Below are 19471 nucleotides of genomic sequence, written 5' to 3' on the forward strand. Positions count from 1 at the left end.
TGTAAAAACAAACATTCTCTATTGTGATATTTCAGCTAAAGTTTTATCTTTTTAAATGCCAGCATGAATGACAGAGTAAATGTTTTAAGTAGCCCTTGACTACTTTTCACCTGTATCTTTATTTGGAAATTGTATACGATTCTTAACAAATAGAGGTAAAAGCAGAACTATGTTATACTGTATTGATTTTATCTAAGATTGTCGTAATCAATCAACTGCATAAAAACTTATGGTTACCTCATTGTCACTAAGAACACAGTTATATAAGTACAACTGTCTTTTTTCCTTTTAATTCTTTTGTCTCTGTTAATGATCTAGCCATACTAACAGTACAGTTTAGAACTAATGTCCTGCCTTTCTGCAGCATAATGTGTATATCAATTTAATTTGCACTCACACATATTTGCTGTTCACAAGTGTGGTTTTTGTTTCTGAAAGGGAAAAACCAGATCAAATATGGGTTCAATGTGAAGACTGTCTGAAATGGAGGAAATTGCCCAGATTTGTTGAAGATCAGGGGCTCCCTGAACCATGGTATTGCCATCTCAATCCCAACCCTAAGTTCAGGTGAGAATCCATTGGAAGAACTCGGCATTGGGTACTGCTGCTGTTTTCCCGATGATGTCACTGATCGATTTTCAAATGAAGAGATATGCAAAAAGAGCGATTAAGTAAAATAAAAGCACAGTATTTAAGTACAGCAACCAACTATTATCTACTGTATATTGTATGTAGTGTATCTCATCATAACATGCAATTCTTCAGTATGACAATGTATGTTTTCAACATGGATCAACATGTATATCTGCAAATAGTAGAAAAAAATTCAAGTTAATTCCATACTGAGAGAGGAAAAAAGAATTAAGGCATTTCATCATATGCTACACAGCCAAAATGTTTTCTTGATAGTTTTTATTTTGCTTTTTCAATATAGAATTAACTTTCATCCAAACTTTACTTCAACCCAATAAATAGTCCTATTAAATTAATTCATCTCGCTATGTAAATATAGACTTAATATCATCATAAAGTTGGATAACTTCATATAAAGATATAATATACTGTATTTCACATTTTTATGATCTTTTGTTTTTTAACCCGCACACATCTTTTTAGCTTTAAAGCCACTAGAAATATAACATAAAACCAAAACATTGTACTCTTTGTGTGTAGCAAACACTTCGGATGACAACTTCAGATTTTACACATCCAAAATTTTAGTCACACATTGCAATTTCAACAAAAAAATAATTTTATAACATGGTTAATAATAAACATGAAGATGAATCGCATTTAGACAATAGCTGTAGCATCATGTTTGTCTATAGAATGACATGTTCTCTTGCCATAAAAACAAAATTCAAACTTTGAATTTTGAATTGTGGAGTACATTAATGTGATTATTTATTGTGCTGCAAGGAGTAGTACTTGCTTTTCAGAACTTTTTTATATTTACATGCATTTTTCAATTGCTAGCATTAGCTTCTAATTAAAAAAAATATATAATGATATGCTTATCTTTCTCTTTTACTAAACGTGTTTACCATTGTCCCTCATTTACTTGTTTCATTCATTTTTTAAACTCTCTTAAAAAATTGTAGGACAGGGTCTATCCCAGTATCACTGGGCACAACGTGGATCCAACACTGGATGTAGGACAACTAGTCCATCAAAGGCGCCCTCACTCACCTGCTTACATTTTCTTTTTGGGTGAATTTGCAGTCTTCAATCAGACTAATCTGCACATCTTTCAAATGGGGTGGGAAAAACAGAGTACAGAGAGAGAAAAGTATGCAAATACAAGGAGATTTAGATTCCCACAACCAGGATTTGAGGCGATGGCACTAACCGCTTGTGCTGTTTTCATTTCCTGTTATTTGATCTATTAAATATCAGTATATAAAACAAAATGAATTGTTCTTCCATGTAAAAGTTGACCATTCAGAGTCCTGTGGTAGAAAAGAAAACTAAGAGCTTCTGTTGTTCTTTCTGTATCTGTTTTTAAAAGAGACAAACTGTGACTGCGTCAATTATTGACACTGGCCTAATTTACCTGTTGCACGAAAATACTTTCTTCACTGTGCGCCATTTGGAGAAATGTAGTGTTTAATGTGGCTGTCTTTATATTATACTTAATAGTAAATAAATGTGTAATGCAAATGTAGCTGAGTGATTAAAAATTACTCTAGTACTGCATGAAGTGCATACAGTACTGTAAAATACACTGTTTGTTGAAACTGATGCTTTCAGTACTTTGTATTATTTTATTTGTTTATTTGTAAGCAATTTGCCTTTAATAACCACCTGATGATGACAATGAAAATTAGTTTGTACTAATCATCTCTGTGGGCATTAGAATAAAACACATTTTAATAATGTAGCAGACAGCCAGTACTGGTGTATTGCTCCCGGTGACAAGAGTTGAGTTTCTGGCCTTGCTGCAGTCAATTTGGTGGGAGGCGAGGGGAAATTTGCTTATTCTGTCCACATATATGATATTTTCTCTGGACATCGCTATGTCCTCTAACATCCCGAGGATGTGTGTGTTAGGTTAAGTGCCAACTCTAAATTGACTGACCTGACAAACAAAATGGAAGGATTTTAATAACATTTATGTTTTAGTTGATATCTATTAAAGTCTCCTTTGTTTCATTGCACTTACAGGAATTGTACAGTCCCAGAGGAGCAAGAAGAAAGTGAAGATGAACTTACTCCAAGCTATGACAAGACTTTCAAAAAACAGTAACTTAGCATTGTTTCTTTACTTATGTTGTTTTAGTTTTTCTTTAGTATATATTGTTCTATGTATATTGTAACATTTCAATTATCATCTGTTCAGTGGCGTAAAGCCAGATGTTTAGGTCAAAATAATTCAAGTGCATAAGTGACTGCTGCCAACATGTATTCTTTTTATTGTTTAATGGGTAAGCACACAGTATTTATAAAGTAAATGAGCTTTTGATTCCAGGCTGTAAAGCAGCTCAAACATCACAAGGCTAGATATTTTCCCATGTTTTATATATAGTAATTAATGGAAGCCACAGATCTTTCAGAGTGTTCTATGATCTCAAAATTCTGTGTTAGGTTTTCATTGTAGGTTTCAGTTTTCTTACTATTGGTTATTTCTTCTACAGGGAGTCAAGCCTAGATCAAAAAAGAAGAAAATCTGTTCAGGTGAGTAACATCTAAAGTGTCTTCAGGAAAAATACAGAATGTTGATTGTGAACTGTTAAAAGTGTAAAACATTCATAAATATAACATTGGTGCTCTATAATATGTTTAATACCTTAACTGCATTATACAGTTTATTCATTGAGGAGTTTATCTTTTTAGGTAGAGTGGTTCTTAAAATAATGGTTTTAAGAATTTAGAGATGGGGTAGTGGATAATAAAATTTAAGTAAGTGTTTAGGTTGGTGTTGACATTAATTTGAATAATGTATGTGAATGGGGGTGGGCTTGTCAGATTTGATTTTAGTAAGATATAACATTTATGTCTTATTGACTTGTAAGTAATACATTGCAATGTAATGTGTAAAACTAATAAAAAACCTATCAGAAAAAGGAAACCTGAGCCACATTCATATTATTTCCCCATGTCCATTTTTTTGCTAATTTTAAAAATGAATATAAATTTAAGCAGTATGCATTATAGAACAGTGGTTAGCACTGCCAGTTCACAATTCTAAAAAAAAAAGTTTAGAATCTTGGCCCACTCTTTGTGGAGTTTCACATCCCACTTGTGTCCATGTGATTTTTATTTATTTATTTTTATTTGTTTATTTTAGTCTCACATCCAAATTAAGTACTGGTGTGCTTGGCTCCTTCTAAATTGGCAGAGCGTGACTGTTAATGAGTGTGAGAAAAGCATGAATGTAAAGAATTATTATTAGTACCCTTTTCAGGGCTAGTTCCTGCCTTGTATTGAATTATGCAATTATTACTATTGCATAAAGAAGTCTTAAAAAACATGTTTTACAGTACAATATACTCCTTTAGTTGTATTCCTATTTGAAATATTTCACCAAATGCATTCTCTTTTAAATGTAACACAAATAATACTTGTAATAATGTGTATTGGTGGAGTCCTGTTCACATCCCAGTCTGTAAAAAAAATGGGAATAGCTGTTCCCTTCCTGTGCTTTTCTTGGTCTTAGGAGTGAGTCCTGTTCTTCTGATACCATTTCCTAACAATTCTTTTTCAACCTTTTTGTTTGCCTTATAACACCCATCTCCATCCATCACAATGCACACATCACCCAGTCATTCACCTGCTTTCATTTACAGTATATGCATTTGCATTTTTTCTCACAGAAAACTTCTACAGATGTCTGATTCCATCTTGTTCTTGTCTTGTCCAAATTTACTTCAGATTCAACCTGCATCACGCATGTTCACTTCAATACACAATACAACATTGTCCACTGTTTGTTTTAGAACCAGAATAAGGGACATATCCACTGGCATTCTGCGTGTAATATTTTCCAAGACAGTCCCTCATGTAGGTGTTTGATCACCCACTTTAAATCCCTGCTATTCAGAACACTTCACTAATATAGATCCCAATTAAAAATCTGTGTCAATCCATGATGTGGTTACTATTTTACTTAACATTCATTGACCACCAGAGGGCATCCTTAGCATTCAAATGGCATTGGTGACCCTAAAGAAAATGACATAGTTTCAGAACAAACATGGTATGTGTTCAAGTGGGCCTCCTGCTAGAGACACTTCAAGATGTGGAGAATAGAACATTTCAGGTCAGAAGTCCCTCTAATGTATATGTGTTCCAGCAAATTTACACATGACTGCAAAAAACATATTTTTTATTGAAATAGTCATTTAAGCATTACTTATTGCAGCTTCTAAAGCAACATTTCCCATTTTTAAATTGTTCTAGTACACCTAACAATTTATGCAAAGTCATTTTTGTATTTCACAAACAAAATAATCACAAAAGTAAAAAAAAAATTGTGACTACTTAAATGCATTAAATCTAAAGTCTTGATTATATTAATATACATCTTTATATCATCCTCCTTTCAAAGTGTACCTTTGGGAGAGCAGGAAAGTATTGCATAGTGTGCACACCTGAACATTGGATTATACCTAAGATAGAGCAAAGGCCTGGCACATGTCATTGGATCATACATTAGCTGAAGAAAAACGTCCACAGTGCTTTGTCAATTCTGTAGCTCATTTTTGAAACCCGGGACGAGAGGTGTGCTAGTGTGTTGATAGATTTACATCACATTATGCAAGAGATTCAGTAATCACTAATCTATAAATAAATAATGGCGTTGTAACTATTGATTTAAAACAGAAAAGAGCCCTTTCCATAATAACTTTACAAAATGGGTATCATAGCTCAAATCGTCTCTTTGTTTGAATAGTTTGTACATTCTCACCATGTGTGCATGGGTTTTTTCCCCCAAGTGCTCTGTTTTTTTTGCCACATCCCCAAAGCATACAGGAAGGGTTGATATGGTGAAGCTAACATTGTAAATGAGGATGGGAATATGTTTAACTGTCAAGGATTATTTTTCCAAGTAAGCCTGATGTTGCAAGATAGTCTGTGACTGACTATGATGCTAACTTGAATTTAACAAGAATTTAACAGATTAATGGTTGGATGAATACGTTATATGTATATTTTGTCTTGTAAACCTTGCTTATGAAAATGTGAGAATCTGTTGTACCTGATAATCTTTATATATAATATGCTGCTGTGGCTGTTTGTTTGTCTGTCCAAGATTTTAAATCAGCTGTAACTCGCAAAACCGTTTGAACTATTGACCTGAAATTTGGTACACATATACTACTTGATGTCTGCTCTCCGCTTTCGAGGTGATGATTGATCTCCAAGGTTATTCCTCTTTTTAATTTATTTTATTGTAGAGTTAACTCTTGACAGCGGCCAGCAGGGTGGCAGTGGGGCGCATGCGTATGGGTGCCATTCTCATCCCTACCACCTTTGCCATCACTTCCCCTACCTCTTAATATCTTAAATCATTCTTGAGGCAGTTTGAAGACTTAAGTGCCAGCTTAAGTGAAAAATTACGGAAAATGTACTAAGTAATTGCAACACAAACACTGACTTAATCAGTTTTAACAAGAAAAGATGCCAACGAAAGAAGAGAAGAACCGGGCCGCTAAGGTGGAGAAAAGAAGAGCTGCTCAGGAAGCAGCAAACGCATCAACCTCTGAGTAAATGGATGCTAAACGTACAGAGAAAGAAAGAGGATGAAAACAAGGAATGCTCAAGTCAAGTGTATTCCAGTGCGCCGTTACTAGTAGTACTATAATACTTTTACCATATTAAAACAAGAGAACAAACTATGGTGCCTAATGTCGTTGAAGTGAACATCTTGCTGCAGATCAGGTTAAGTTCAAATAATATGCACCTAGTCCTGCTGATGTTTGGTTTTTATGAACATCATTGCTTAATTGTCTGCGCATTTAGACAATCGGATGGTTACAGTGATATCATGGGGGAATAATTGCTAACATTATCCAAAGTTATTGTCTATTTTTACATGCATTTTTATTACTCTTTAATTTAATATTGTTTTTTGTATCAGTATACTGCTGCCGGATTATGTGAATTTCCCCTTGGGATTAATAAAGAATCTATCTATCTATCTATCTATCTATCTATCTATCTATCTATCTATCTATCTATCTATCTATCTATCTATCTCTTTTATTTTCTATCATGCACTTTCCGTCAGGCTTCAAAGAAGGCAATTGAAAGTCAAATATTTACATCCTGGATAGTTTTTAATTCTTCTCCTTCATAAAAATATATTCATATATAATTACTATACATTTCATAATTTTACTTTTTACAGTTAAATATTATAAAAAAAAACAGCCATCAATCTCTATTGTTACTCTTCTAAAACTGAGATGTCTCTTGTGTTTAATATGGCATTGCACCCAGAGTCTGGGGAGTTTTAAAAAGCACCAAAAACATATTTGTTTTTTTGGGGAACTGGAGCAGCCAAGGTGACGTAAAATCTGTTACTGCCAGAAAGGATTCTACTCCACTGGGCCCTTGAGCAAGGCCCTTAACCTGAAATTTCCTCCAGGGACACACTGTACAATGGCTGACCCCCCTCTTTGATCCCCCAAAGGCCATGTGAAATTACAAATATAAAATTAACAAAGTATATCAAATCAAAAATACATATCTTGGTCATTGAAGTTAATGACTAGTGAAAACAGATATACATATATAAATGTTACAAGCAACTTTCATGAAATGTATGTTACAGACTGAGAATGGTTGTGCCATATGGTAGTAAAAAAAAATCACACCGCTTCGCTGATTGTGCTGATCATGTGGATAAAGCATAGTCATTTTATAGACTGACAGTGGAACTTTAAAATGTTTCAGGCTAGTTCATATAAGCAGGACGATTCGGAAGAGCTGTTGGAAACATCAAAGCACAGCACTGTAATGAGTGAAATGGAATCTTCAACCAAAATGGAGAGTCCAAAGTCCTTAACACTTAACAGGTTTGGAAAAAGTATTTAATAAATGATGTGTTTTTCCATGTTTAGGACAATTATATTTTTCTGTATTTTAATATTGCCAATCTTTATTATTTTTTTCTCCAGCAAGAAAAGAAAAACGGTTTCCAGTAATGCTGGCTATAGCAAGAGGCCCAAATCTACAATATGTGCTGACCAATATACAAGAAAAGGCCAAGCTCAAGACTCGTATGGTGAAGAGGGTGATGAGGACATGTCTGAGGAGCATGATGAAGATGTTGATGATGATGTAATCTTTACCCAAGAAAAAAAGGCAAAGTCCACCTTAAGAAAAATTAAAAATGAGTTTTCCCAAGATTCTGAAAATTCCAAGAATACAGATACTATTTATGACCAAAGATTGCATGAAGATAGCCCTCTGCACAACTCAGAAATCAGAGTATCAGAATCAATTTGCTCTACGACACAGACAAATATACTTCCTGTTGTAAAGAAAAAAGACAGTGAAATTAAAGGAGAGATGGAAGAAAATAATAATTTAGTAGACAACATGGATGAGGATGACTTCAACCTTATTACCAGTGTTCCATTACAGTCTGCAGAAAATGTTGCTATGTCCGAAAGAATCACTGAGTTGGAGAATGAAGCTAATGGATTACGAAGGATGCTGGGTGGTCCTGTTATTTTAAATATGAGCAAAGAGAGCTTGACAAAGGAAAACCTACCGTCTAGCATGGAGGAGTTAGAGATCTCCTACCACGAGGTTAGCCAAGAAAGAGATCTTTTAAGCCAGAGCCTGAAGGAAGCTGCTACTACGTTAAAGTCCATCTCAGCAGAAAGAGACAAGTACAAGCTCAAGGTATCAGTAACACTGTGTTTATTTTTATTGCTTTATTTTACTTTTGCACAGTGGTAGTGATGCTGCACTAAAGATCCAGAAATCTGGGTTTCTCGTGCCCAGTTGCTGTCTGTGTGGAGTTTTTACAATCCTCCCTTGTCTGCTTCAGTTTCCTCCCCAGTTCCCTATAAGCTGTATTTTTTTTTTTCTGGAGATTGTAAATTGACCCAGTGTGAGTTTGAGAATGTTATTCATTTGTGCACTTTGTTTTGGAAACAGAATCAAGTATTTATGATACTACTACACTATATTTTCTGGTTGTCAGTGCTCACATCATTATTATACATCGATCTGCCACAACATTGAAACAACTGACCGGAAACGTAAATAGCAATGACTATCTCGTTATAATGTCACTTATCAAGGGGTGACATATACTGTATTAGACAGCAAGTGAGCAGTCAGTTCTTGAATTGATGTGTTAGAAGCAGGAAAAATAGACAAGTGTAAGGATCTGAGTGACTTTGACAAGGGCCAAATTGTGATAGCTGAACAACTAGGGCAGAGCATTTCCAAAGTAGCAGATCTTGTGGGGTGTTCCCAGTGGGCAGTGGTTAGTACCTGCCATAAGTGGACCAAGAAATGACAAATGAACTGGTGAAAGGGACATGGGTGCCCAAGGCTTATTGATGCACGTGAAAAGCAAAAGCTAGCCCATCTGGTCCGATCCCACAGAAGAGCTACTAGAGTACAAGTTGTTGAAAAACAGGTGTCAGAACACACAGTGCATTGCAGCTTACTGCATATGGGGCTGCATAGTCACAGACTGATCTGATTGCCCATGTTGACCCCTGTTACAACTCAAAGTGTCTACAATGGCCACGCGATCATCAGAACTGAACCATGGAAGAATGGGAAAAGGAGGCCTGGTCTGATGAATCACATTTTCTTTTAGATCATGTGGACAGCCATGTATGCATGTGCATTGGTTACCCAGGGAAGAGATATCAACAGGATGCACTATGGGAAGAAGGCAGCAAAGTCAGTGGAGGCAGTGTGATGTTCCAAGCAATATTGTGCTGGAAAAACTTGGGTCCTGGGGTTTATATGGATGTTATTTTGACACAAACTACCTACCTAAAGCTTGTTGCAGATCACATACATCCCCTTATTGCAACGGTATTCTCTTATGGCAGTGGACTATTTCAGCAGGTTAATGTACCCTGAAACACTGGAAAAACTGTTCAAGACTGGTTTGAGCAACATGACAAAGAGTTCAAGGTATTGACTTGGTCTCCGAATTCCCCAGATTTCAGTTTGATTGAGCTTCTGTGGGATGTGCTGGAAAAACAAGTCCATAAAGACATTACCTAACAATGTCACAGGACTGAAAGGGCTTTCTGCTAATGTCTTGGTGCCAGATCAGAGGTTCATTAATAATTGGAATTTAGCATACATATTTTCCTAATGAAACTCAACATACTGTGATTAATTATTAATTAACTGTTTACACACATAAATATATGAGAGGACACTAGTGGAGACTCCTGAGCCAATCCCAATCTGACATTATGTCATATAGGCCAAATACTGAAAATGCAAAAAAACGTACTGTATTATTAAAACCTTCCTACAACCCCTCTCAGTCTGCTTGAACCAGATTCACACTCCTGTTTTAGGTGGGATGCCTCATACACCCCACATTTTTTTTTATTATCGCAAAACGTACCTCTTTACACCACTTCTGGCCTCTCCTCTTCCTATCAGTGGAACTTGAACTTGTACCTGTCATTCCACTCCCGACTCAGAATTCAGCCAAGAGGAAGATTTTTAAACCCTGGATTGGAACCACTTTCAGGCATGTTCTAGCAGTAACATGTAAGGGTCAATAATGAAATCGGAACCCTTTTCCTTCTACTGTCCCAGTGCTTTATTAAAGGACCAGTCAACTTTGAGGTCACCTTTGTACTCCAGAAATTGGCAGGAGGCCAGACATAATATATAGGGCTACTCTGATGCCACCAGTTGGACTGGGAAATTGGCCACCCATTGCTCATCTCTTACATTACCATCCCATGTGTACCTACTTCTAGGGTCCTGTACATAATATATGGCTATAACACCCCCTTTTTAAGTGGCAGTCCACTCCACTGGCTTGGACAAGAGAAGACGATGTCTGTGTACATTCCATCAGAGCTTCTTATTGATTAGTTACTGTCCTGAACAGAATAAAATGACCTGCAGTCATGATCACATCTGAATCCTTACTCAGAAAATATACAGCATATGTACAAGCTATGTATGTTTTTACACTTGTAAGATTTCATTTACCAACCTTGGTTTTTAAAGCCCAATATTCTAGCCACTGCGGCATATTTCCAACATAGAAGCTGAAAGAAAAAACATTTTGAAATACTATTAATTTTCCTTTCAGCTTTAAACGAGCTGTTCATTAACAAACAATTAAGTCATAAGAATATAGAAATTTTCATTCATTTAATTCCTAACCATGTGCTATATTTGCAGGTCACTCAGCTTGAGCTGGAGAGAACACAACTGCAAGAAGAGTGTAACAAGAGCCAACAACAGTTAATTCTGCTGCAGTCACAATCCACTGTGAACAGCGAGCAAGTCTGCATGTGTAGCAAAAAGAATAAAAATATTCACTATAGCACATTTGAACCTCTGAATACAGAGTTAGAGAGACTTCGAGTTGAAAAACAAAACTTAGAAAACCAGGTGAAACAGCTAGATCACAGGCTGAAGAGATCAAAAGAGACTCTGGACAAAGCTACCAGCACGCAATCTGTTTCAACAGAAGGGTAAGGCACAGCTTGGCAATGTTGTCATTGTTTTAGATGTTTAGTTCATTCATTCATTTTTTTTTAACCTGATCTCCTTTAGGACTGTTAAACATTATAAGTATACTTTAATAGATTGGTACAGTGGTAGACTGCTGTCTCCTCATGGATTCAGGATTTGAAGGTTTGAATCCTGAACCCAGTTGCCATCAGTGTGAAGTATGCACATTTTTGCTGCTTTTTTTTAATGCACCAGTTTTCCTTTTATATACCAAAGAAATATTGTTAGATTAGTTGATGATTTAGGGTTGCACATATTATGTGTCCTGTGATGGAGTAGTGCCCTGGGCTGTTAAACAATGTCGGGATAGATTTCAGTCCATGTCTACCCTGAATTTTATTAAAAGGGTTTGAGAATGTTATAAAAAATGAAAAAACATAAGAGTACAGGGTAGACAACTTTACAATCACAATAAACAAAAAATGAAATATTTGAAGGTCTGAAGTCACTTTTTTATATTAAACAAATACCTAAAAGCAGAAGAAAAGGTACTCAGACTGTCATTCTAAAATACACTACCAGTCAAAAGTTTTAAAACACCTTTTACAACATCTTCAAATTGAATTTGTTGAAATTCAATGAAAGACCTAAAATGATGAAAAGGTAAGCAGTAAAGCTTAGGTTAGCAAAAACTGAAAAAAAGAAATTTCAGAAAATTACAAATGGGCCTTTTTTAGTGAACAACTAAAAGATGAATACCTACAGAAAATAAAGTAAATGAAGCCTTGTGCGTTAAAGCAAACAATTTTCACAGGTGTCCCAACTTCTGTTGATTACTTAGAAACCCTCTGTCTGTCTTAAAGCAGAGATGGAACAACCTGTGTTACTACACCCTCTGAAGTTCTACTTGGACAGTATTACACTGTAGAAAGTTTCAAATTCCAGTGATAATGGCAAGTAAATGGCAAGTAACAAATGAAATGCGACACTGCCTCATTACCATTGGCCTTTCATTTAGAGAAATTGCAAAAAAAATCAATGCATCCGTGAGAACGGTTTCCTACACAATCCAAAGGCAATTGGAAACTGGAAGAAACTCAATCTGAAATCTGAAGACAAGTTCCAGAGAGTGACCAGCTTGCGTCATAGGCGTCCGACAGCACAATAGCTTCAAGCACAGCTAAACTGGTCAAAAAAAAAGGCAAGTTTCAGTTTCTACTTCAAAGAGGAGACTTTGTGCTGCAGGTTTGACAGGGCAAGAGGCGCTAAGAAAGCCATCCTTAAGGACAAAATAGGGTGTTTGTATGCCACTGAGTTGGTGAAAGGATGGTTCCTCAGTGTGTGACATCAGTTGTCAAACATGGAGGAGGAAGTGTGATGGTCTGGGGTTCTTTTGCCGGAGGCAGAGTTGGTGGCATTCTGAATCAAAAGGGTTACCTTTTACCTAATTTCGTAGACTTGATGATTCCTTATTTTTTTACTTGCCGTTATTTGTTCTATGCCTTGATTTCAAAAAAATTTAAGATGTTAAACTGCATGTATTTCCATAAAAACGGAGGTGTCCTAAAACTTTTGACCAGAAGTGTAAAATATACATGCAGGAGAGGCAGCAGTAGCACAAAACAGTCATTTGGAAGGATACAGAAACATACACATACCTTCTCTCAAAAGTCATATGCAAGTAAGAAGCTTACGCCTTATGCAGCTAGGGACAATACCTACAGTTTGATGATGTGTAGAGGCAAGAAGGTTTCTAGCATGTAGGGAAACTTGTGGATTTTTGTTAAGTCTAATTTCACCTTAAAACTATGAGTTCAGGTTTTATGGTTACTTTTTTTCAAGATGCAGTACCCAGTTGCTCAGTCTTTTTGATCCTACAAAGAAATTCTGACATTTCTTATACCAGTGATATGATAGTTAATCTCTGCCTGTGATATTTGACAGCCTTTTGTGTCTTTCTTTTCTTCCATACCCACTGGGTGTGGACACAGTGACTCCCAGCAGTCTTTAGCACTGCTTCAGTGGTCATTCACTCTGTCATAACATTGAGAGGAAGAGGTTAAGCAATTATTTTGCTATGGTGGAATGTCACCAATACCAGGAAAAGATCCCTGAATGCTGCTTGCCTTAACACAGGCCCTCTGTGTTTCTTTTACTAAAATAGGTTTGAAAGTGTATACTTTGAGTACATTTTTAGATTAAGCAAATTATTATGGTTGTTTTCATATGTGCAAATGATAGTTAAGAGTCTTGTCTTTAATTTGATAATTGTCATGTGCTTCTGAATGGTACAGGAAAAGAGTTTTAGAGATGTAAACACAAATAGAGGGAAGTCAGCCTGGGTTACAAATTAGTTACAAATCAGAGTGAGAAGGGTTATAGTCATAGGTGGGGGTGTTAAAAGAATGTTGGTAATCGTTAACTATAGGAAAAGAGATCTGCTCTTCTAATCTGTCTTGAACAGCTTCTGTACAATTCTTTTCAGTGACTGTTAGATGAGCTGTTTCATAATTAGAAAGTGAACTGTTGCTTTATCCATGATTGGTTCCTGCCTAATGTCCAGTTCTGCTGGTATTGGCATAGGCTTCACACAACCCAAACCTGGATAAGAGAATAACAAAAAGAATGTTACAATAGAACATTTTGTAATAAACTACAAATGAATTAAATAACACATTCGTGGTAAACATTGTTAGCGTGTAGGGAAAGAATTTCACTCAGAGTGACAGATTATGGATATTTTGTTAAGAAGTGGTCAGTCAGGTCTATTAAAGATGTTGTCTCTTCTGGAATTTACAGTATGCCCCTGGGACAAGTACATAGACTGAGGGAGAATGTGGCTCTTCTGCTTTCTTCAGTGCTGCCTCACTTGGACCTTCAGGATATCAACTACGACACAGGGGACATTGACCACATTCTGGAGCAGGTTCTTGAAGCCAACAAAATCTGAACTTTAAAGAACAATAAGCCCTTTGACTTTATATACCATCTTTGGCCTTAACTGCTTATCTTCTAGATAATCATTGACTGTTATATCTAGTTATGAAGTGCCTACAGTGCAAGTTCAAAGTCTTTGAAAATAGCATTATCAATTGTATTGTCTACCATGCTTAAAAGTAGCACAATGTCATTACCAACATAATTATACTTAGAAGACTGCCTGTGTAGTACTGGTTTAAACAGTATGTCTTTAACAAACAAATATGATGACATTTCAACTTATGATTGTTCATGGAATAATACAGTGAGGTCTGAGGACTTTCAAAAGAAATATTTATCAATGTTCTTTTGAATGTACCATCTGATCCAAGAATTCAAATCAACATATTATTAAAAAGTGTTTATTGCGTAAATGTCATGAAACGTTGTATCATAACTGGTAAAAACATTATGAAATCATTGTATTGTTTTACACTAAAATATGGTTTAAATTTCCAATTTTGTCACAGCAACTTAGAAAAAGTGTTCTTTGAAGAGGTACTTTTGCATGTCTGTTTGTTTTTTCTCATTCAGTTACTAAACCCCAAGTTCTACCAGGGGTTGAAAATGTAGGAGCAAACTATAGTTAAGCTGTTGAATCTATTTGCGTAGTGAAGATCAACATCACCATTCACAAATTACAGGTTAACTAGCCTGCTGATTGGCCTTAGACTTCTGGGTAGGCTGGAGGAAGAGATGATTATATGAGCTAAATCAAACAAGCTGGAACAGAAAAGAAGAAATAAAAAATATTTTAAGAGAAACATCAGGATTACATTTCATACAGTAATAAGAATATATAATGTTATACAATCAGTTCCTTCATAAAAAGCACAGAAGTTAAACTCCTGTCCATAGTTCTAACTGCTAGCTTCTGCTCTACTGAAATGTCAGTGCAGAGAGTAAACAGCAGCTCACCTTCTACTTACTCTGTATCTGATGGGTTTTTTTGTTTTTGAAAACTGGGTTGTTCAATTGACATGTTTTTCCTGGTCCTTAAAATATCTTTCCCAAATCATAAAAAGGTTTAACTACAGGTAGCGTGAAGAGATCTCAGAAAGTTTATTCTCAAAGATTAAGGTAGGCAATTCAATGTTCATGTAGTTCATTTAAAGCATGTTTTGTCCATTTCATGTTTCTGAATATTGAGAACCACACTAGGAAATGTTTAGTGTGCCTAGAAATGAATGCAACCATCATCTTTTGCCTAATTTGCATATTGTTAGGGAAGTGTCCCTAGTACTCTGTACCTTTTATCAGTTTGTCCCAAACAAGCTTAGTGCGTCAGTGCAGGCATTGGCAATACCAGCCTTTAGAAGGGGAAGCAATCCAAGTGTTGGGCGAAACTTCTCCATAGCAGCCCAAACTTCATCACTGTAGATGGAAAGTTTTAAAAAAGAAAACCGCAATGAGTTAAGTAAATATTTGACGTTGTATACTGTAAGGTGTTTTTTATTGATGCAATAAGTTGCATTGTGTTTGAACATTATATCAGACTTTTACTTTAATTCTCAGAGCACACCATGAAAAGTTCACTTTAAAGTAAAATATTAAAATACAGGATCATTTAATAAATGCTTGAGATAATTATATGTAATCGGAATGATGCAGTGAGTCCATCTGCATCAGTGAGAAAAGAAGTGTACAGTGCTGGCAAACACAAAACACTTCTGCCCCTTTTCGTTACCTTTTTGGATTTCATTTAAAAAATGTTGAACTCTGGATGTTTCTTGTTGTATTATAACTTGTAAATCTTAGAAAAATGCCTTTTTTATGTCATTTGAGTATGTGTGCATTTTTAATGTGTGTTTGTACTGAAGAGTGGCTAGCTGTTTTGTGTGTATTTTATATAAATTTTTTTAATAAAATAAGAGCCTTTAAGTTGAATACAAATTTTTCCATAGGCTGATTAAATTGCAGTATGTGTGCATTTTTATTGGCATGTAATTACAGTAGCTTTAATGGGTGTTTTAAACAAGCATTAAAAGTAACTTACTGAACGGCATTGCAAGCAGTTCAGGAATGTAAAAAATGTTATATGAGTTGGTATGACATACAAAACAATTGAGGCATTGCATCAAAGTAAACAAATGGGCTTTCTGAAGCCATTTTTTCCATTACAGAGTCTCAGGACAGGAACCAATCCCGGCATGCCTTTATGCTGCCCTAAAGTTATAGCCAGCCTAAAAAGTTAAAAAACAGTTGGAAATAACAATTACTGCTGAGCCTTCTTCAGGAGCGTTGATGCTCAAGTTGTTTTTTCTAACTTACCTTCCTCTTGTCTTTTAAAGATAGAGAATGCTCTTTTCTTTGTCATACTCTTTTATTTATATCTTTAATTTTTCTTGAGCTGTCATATACATCAGGTATTCATCTGCTGAAGAATAGTCAGCATAGTGGCACAGTTGTCAATGTTGCTGCCTTATTGCTTTAGGAACCCTAACAGAAAGGCTGTCTTGTTTGAGTGGGCTACCTCCACGTTTAAAAGTTTGGGCTTACGAGTGATTCTAATCTGGCACTTATGTTTAATTCTGAAGGGATAGGCTATGGCAACACTTGACTCTGTATAGGAATAAGTGGGTTCTGAAAATGGGCAGAGGGGAACTGACAACAATACTTAAGCAATATGTTTGCATTGTGTTTATTTTTTGTGTGAGTTCACAGCATTAAGTAGTTTAAAACAGTTTACTGAAATGTATTTAAGAATTGTTTAAAATGAACATAACACATGCTGCTAAATAAAATGCACTTCCTGTATATCATGATTCATTTTACACCTCATTGCTTTATTTCTAGTTGTTAAAATAATTGTTTCATTGTGATGATCTTTAAAACAGTATTGTTTTTCATGTTTCGTTTCAGCGCCATTGTGTGTGGAGGTTTTATAGCCATTTTCTGTATTATTTTTCATGATGGAGCCATGTTGTTGCTCATTGCTAATCCTTTGATTGTCATCGTCACTTTGTGTGACATCACCACATAGTTTTAAAAGAAGGCAATGCAGTATTAAGTGCAGCTAAGCTTTGGATTCAAAAGATTTAAAACATCTTTTGTAAGCTTGTGTTCAAGATAGGGAAAATAATTTTTTCTACAATTGTAGACTATGATTTTTGTCTCATGTTTGAACTTAACGTTCACTTTCTTTGAGTGTTTTTTTCAAGTAATTGCCTAGCATGTTTTCCCACCATTGTGGTGCTTTGCCTAATAAAATGAGCACTTTATGTCCTGATCAAAAATCATCTGCTAGCTGCCTGCAGATCTGACCACTATTTTCATCCTGGACGCAACATTATTAGAGGTCACTAATGAAAGATCCATAGCCTGAGTTATTTTTTTTCTTCTTCTTTACCCTTCATCATCTTTCTTTCTTGCGATTCCAATGACTTACCAATTTAAAGGCTTGTCTTCACCAGATGTTGTGCCTTAAGGAGTGTACTTTTTGTTAATTCCAAATGCAAGGGCACTTTAGATTAATTTTAAATTTCATATCCCAGAATTAGTTACGCATTGTGTGATTTTTTTTTTTTAAATATTGTGATTTTCTTTTGTGTACACATATGATTACATTTACTCTTATTTATAATCATGAAGGTGCCTGTATTTTAACAGTTGTAGTCGGCAATAAAGGATAAACACACTAAACAAGCACAGATGTAGCAGATCATTTTTACAAAAATTCACAAATAGGAGCAAGTCTTAATACCCTTTTTCATCTTAAGAAAGGCAGTGAAGTCAAATTTTGACACATATGAAGACCGAGGCAGGGACAATATTCAGTCACGCGCCAACAGCAGTGTCAACTAATTATCTTGGCAGCCATTCCCAGTACACCTCAACATGAAACTGAGTGCAGCTGGATGTTTGAATTGGAGTTAGATGTTAGTGATCAGCTTCACTCATTCTTAGAGCTGATGCTTTGTTCAGACGCTGTCCTCATAGCCCAAATGGGTCAGGGCTGGATCCTCAGGCTCCACTGAGGAGTACTTGTGCGTTGATGTGCTGTGGTTCACTCAGTATGTCAATGCTTATTGGTCACATTTCTTCTTGCATTATCTACAGGGACACGGCTCCAAAGAAAATCATACAATATTTGGAAAAGGCCCAGAATGATCAAAAGGTCATTCCTTTTAAATGTGAAACTGAGTGATAATAAGTATGTAAACATCTTTATTAACAGTATTTCATGAAGTGCTGTGTCTTGTTAGAGTTAGTTTTGATGACTTAATGGCATTACGTGTAAAATAATTTTGTCAAATGTCATCTGTTTCTGTGGTATTTGAACAAAAATGTGAGTCGATTTTAAATTAATGGTCATTAGGTTTTATCATTAAAAAAAGATCACCTAAGTTACAATGGGGATTTCAAGAACGGATCAGCTTTGTAATGCGGGAGAATCCTGTATATTACATTATTCTTTTCCTTCAGTGTTATTTATTTTATCCTTATGTATGGCAAAATGCAGACCTTTGACCCTGTGCTGGACTATGAAAATGTGAACATTCATCGTATTACACAAAGTAAAATTTCTGTTTTCAAATGTGTGTTCTTTGTCCAACTGTCTGACTGATGGAGAGCTTGTGCTGATAACACGTTGCTGTACCCACCACATGATGAACCACCGGGATTGGGACTCGAGTGCAGCTGATTTGATCAATAGCTAAAAAAAAAAGTGAAAAGAATCTTTCAGGTGAGTAAATCTAATCAGCACTCTGATGATTGTAATGTCCTTGTTCTATTCTCCTAATTCAACTTTTAATTTGTTATCTTTTGTTTACTGTCTAATCAGGGTTGCACAATTTCAGAAATGCATTGAACAAATGTGCTGATATTGTGTCCCACTTGTCTCTTCTACTGCCTTGGAAAGCTTAGATTCCATATACTGTTATTTCATTATTAAGTGTTTGTCTATTTATTGCGTTTTCATTTGTTTTTTGTCCATTTCAATAGGTGGTGTTTCTGAAAGAATGGATACAAGCAGGAATTTGCTCCAGGTAGGAATACACTTTATGTAGGCGTTCTTAAAATTTCATCAGGAATATAACCTTTTTTAATATTCTAGTTTGATCCAACCTTCTCCCCATTTTCTCATTGGTTATTTGTATCTGATAGTCTTGGTAGGTTGGCATAGTAGTACACTGATCACATGACTGAGGTGGTTACAACATACATTGCAAAATGTACTCATGATGTCACCCATTACAAAAATATCAATGTTCGTGCTAAACAGAAGCCATGGCTGACAGGAGAGGTCCACAGGCTTCTGAGGGTTTGTGATGCAGCCTCTAGGGCCAATGACACTGCAGGAGTAGCAACAGCTAGAGTCAACCTGTCCAGTGGCATCAAGGAAGCAAAAAAG

The 19471-nt window shown here is 35.7% G+C and overlaps 1 protein-coding gene across 2 annotated transcripts; it reads left to right on the forward strand.

The window, feature by feature from the left end:
- The first annotated feature begins 27 nt into the window (after positions 1–27).
- On the forward strand, positions 28–16880 carry LOC120519791 (MORC family CW-type zinc finger protein 4-like). 2 transcript variants are annotated; one of them, XM_039742604.1, is made up of 7 exons: positions 28–567; positions 2665–2742; positions 3135–3174; positions 7399–7520; positions 7623–8355; positions 10861–11156; positions 13936–16880. In XM_039742604.1, the coding sequence occupies exons 4-7, from the start codon at positions 7462–7464 to the stop codon at positions 14084–14086; spliced, it is 1239 nt and encodes a 412-aa protein (XP_039598538.1). In that variant the 5' UTR covers positions 28–567; positions 2665–2742; positions 3135–3174; positions 7399–7461; the 3' UTR covers positions 14087–16880. The 2 variants fall into 2 exon arrangements, with proteins under 2 accessions (XP_039598538.1, XP_039598537.1); XM_039742603.1 differs by lacking the exons at positions 28–567; positions 2665–2742; positions 3135–3174 and having other exon boundaries at positions 6696–7520.
- The last annotated feature ends 2591 nt before the right edge of the window (positions 16881–19471 follow it).

Source organism: Polypterus senegalus, unplaced genomic scaffold (assembly GCF_016835505.1).
Source record: "Polypterus senegalus isolate Bchr_013 unplaced genomic scaffold, ASM1683550v1 scaffold_5393, whole genome shotgun sequence".
Classification (NCBI taxonomy): domain Eukaryota; kingdom Metazoa; phylum Chordata; class Cladistia; order Polypteriformes; family Polypteridae; genus Polypterus; species Polypterus senegalus.

What these genes read in the sequence shown, in the direction of transcription:
- LOC120519791 (XM_039742603.1), top strand. Translation starts at nt 7,390, where the DNA reads ATGTTTCAGGCTAGTTCATATAAGCAGGACGATTCGGAAGAGCTGTTG. An exon ending in AAGTCCTTAACACTTAACAG is followed by an intron (nt 7,521 to 7,622) that starts GTTTGGAAAAAG and finishes TTTTTTCTCCAG; the next exon opens with CAAGAAAAGAAAAACGGTTT. An exon ending in GAGACAAGTACAAGCTCAAG is followed by an intron (nt 8,356 to 10,860) that starts GTATCAGTAACA and finishes CTATATTTGCAG; the next exon opens with GTCACTCAGCTTGAGCTGGA.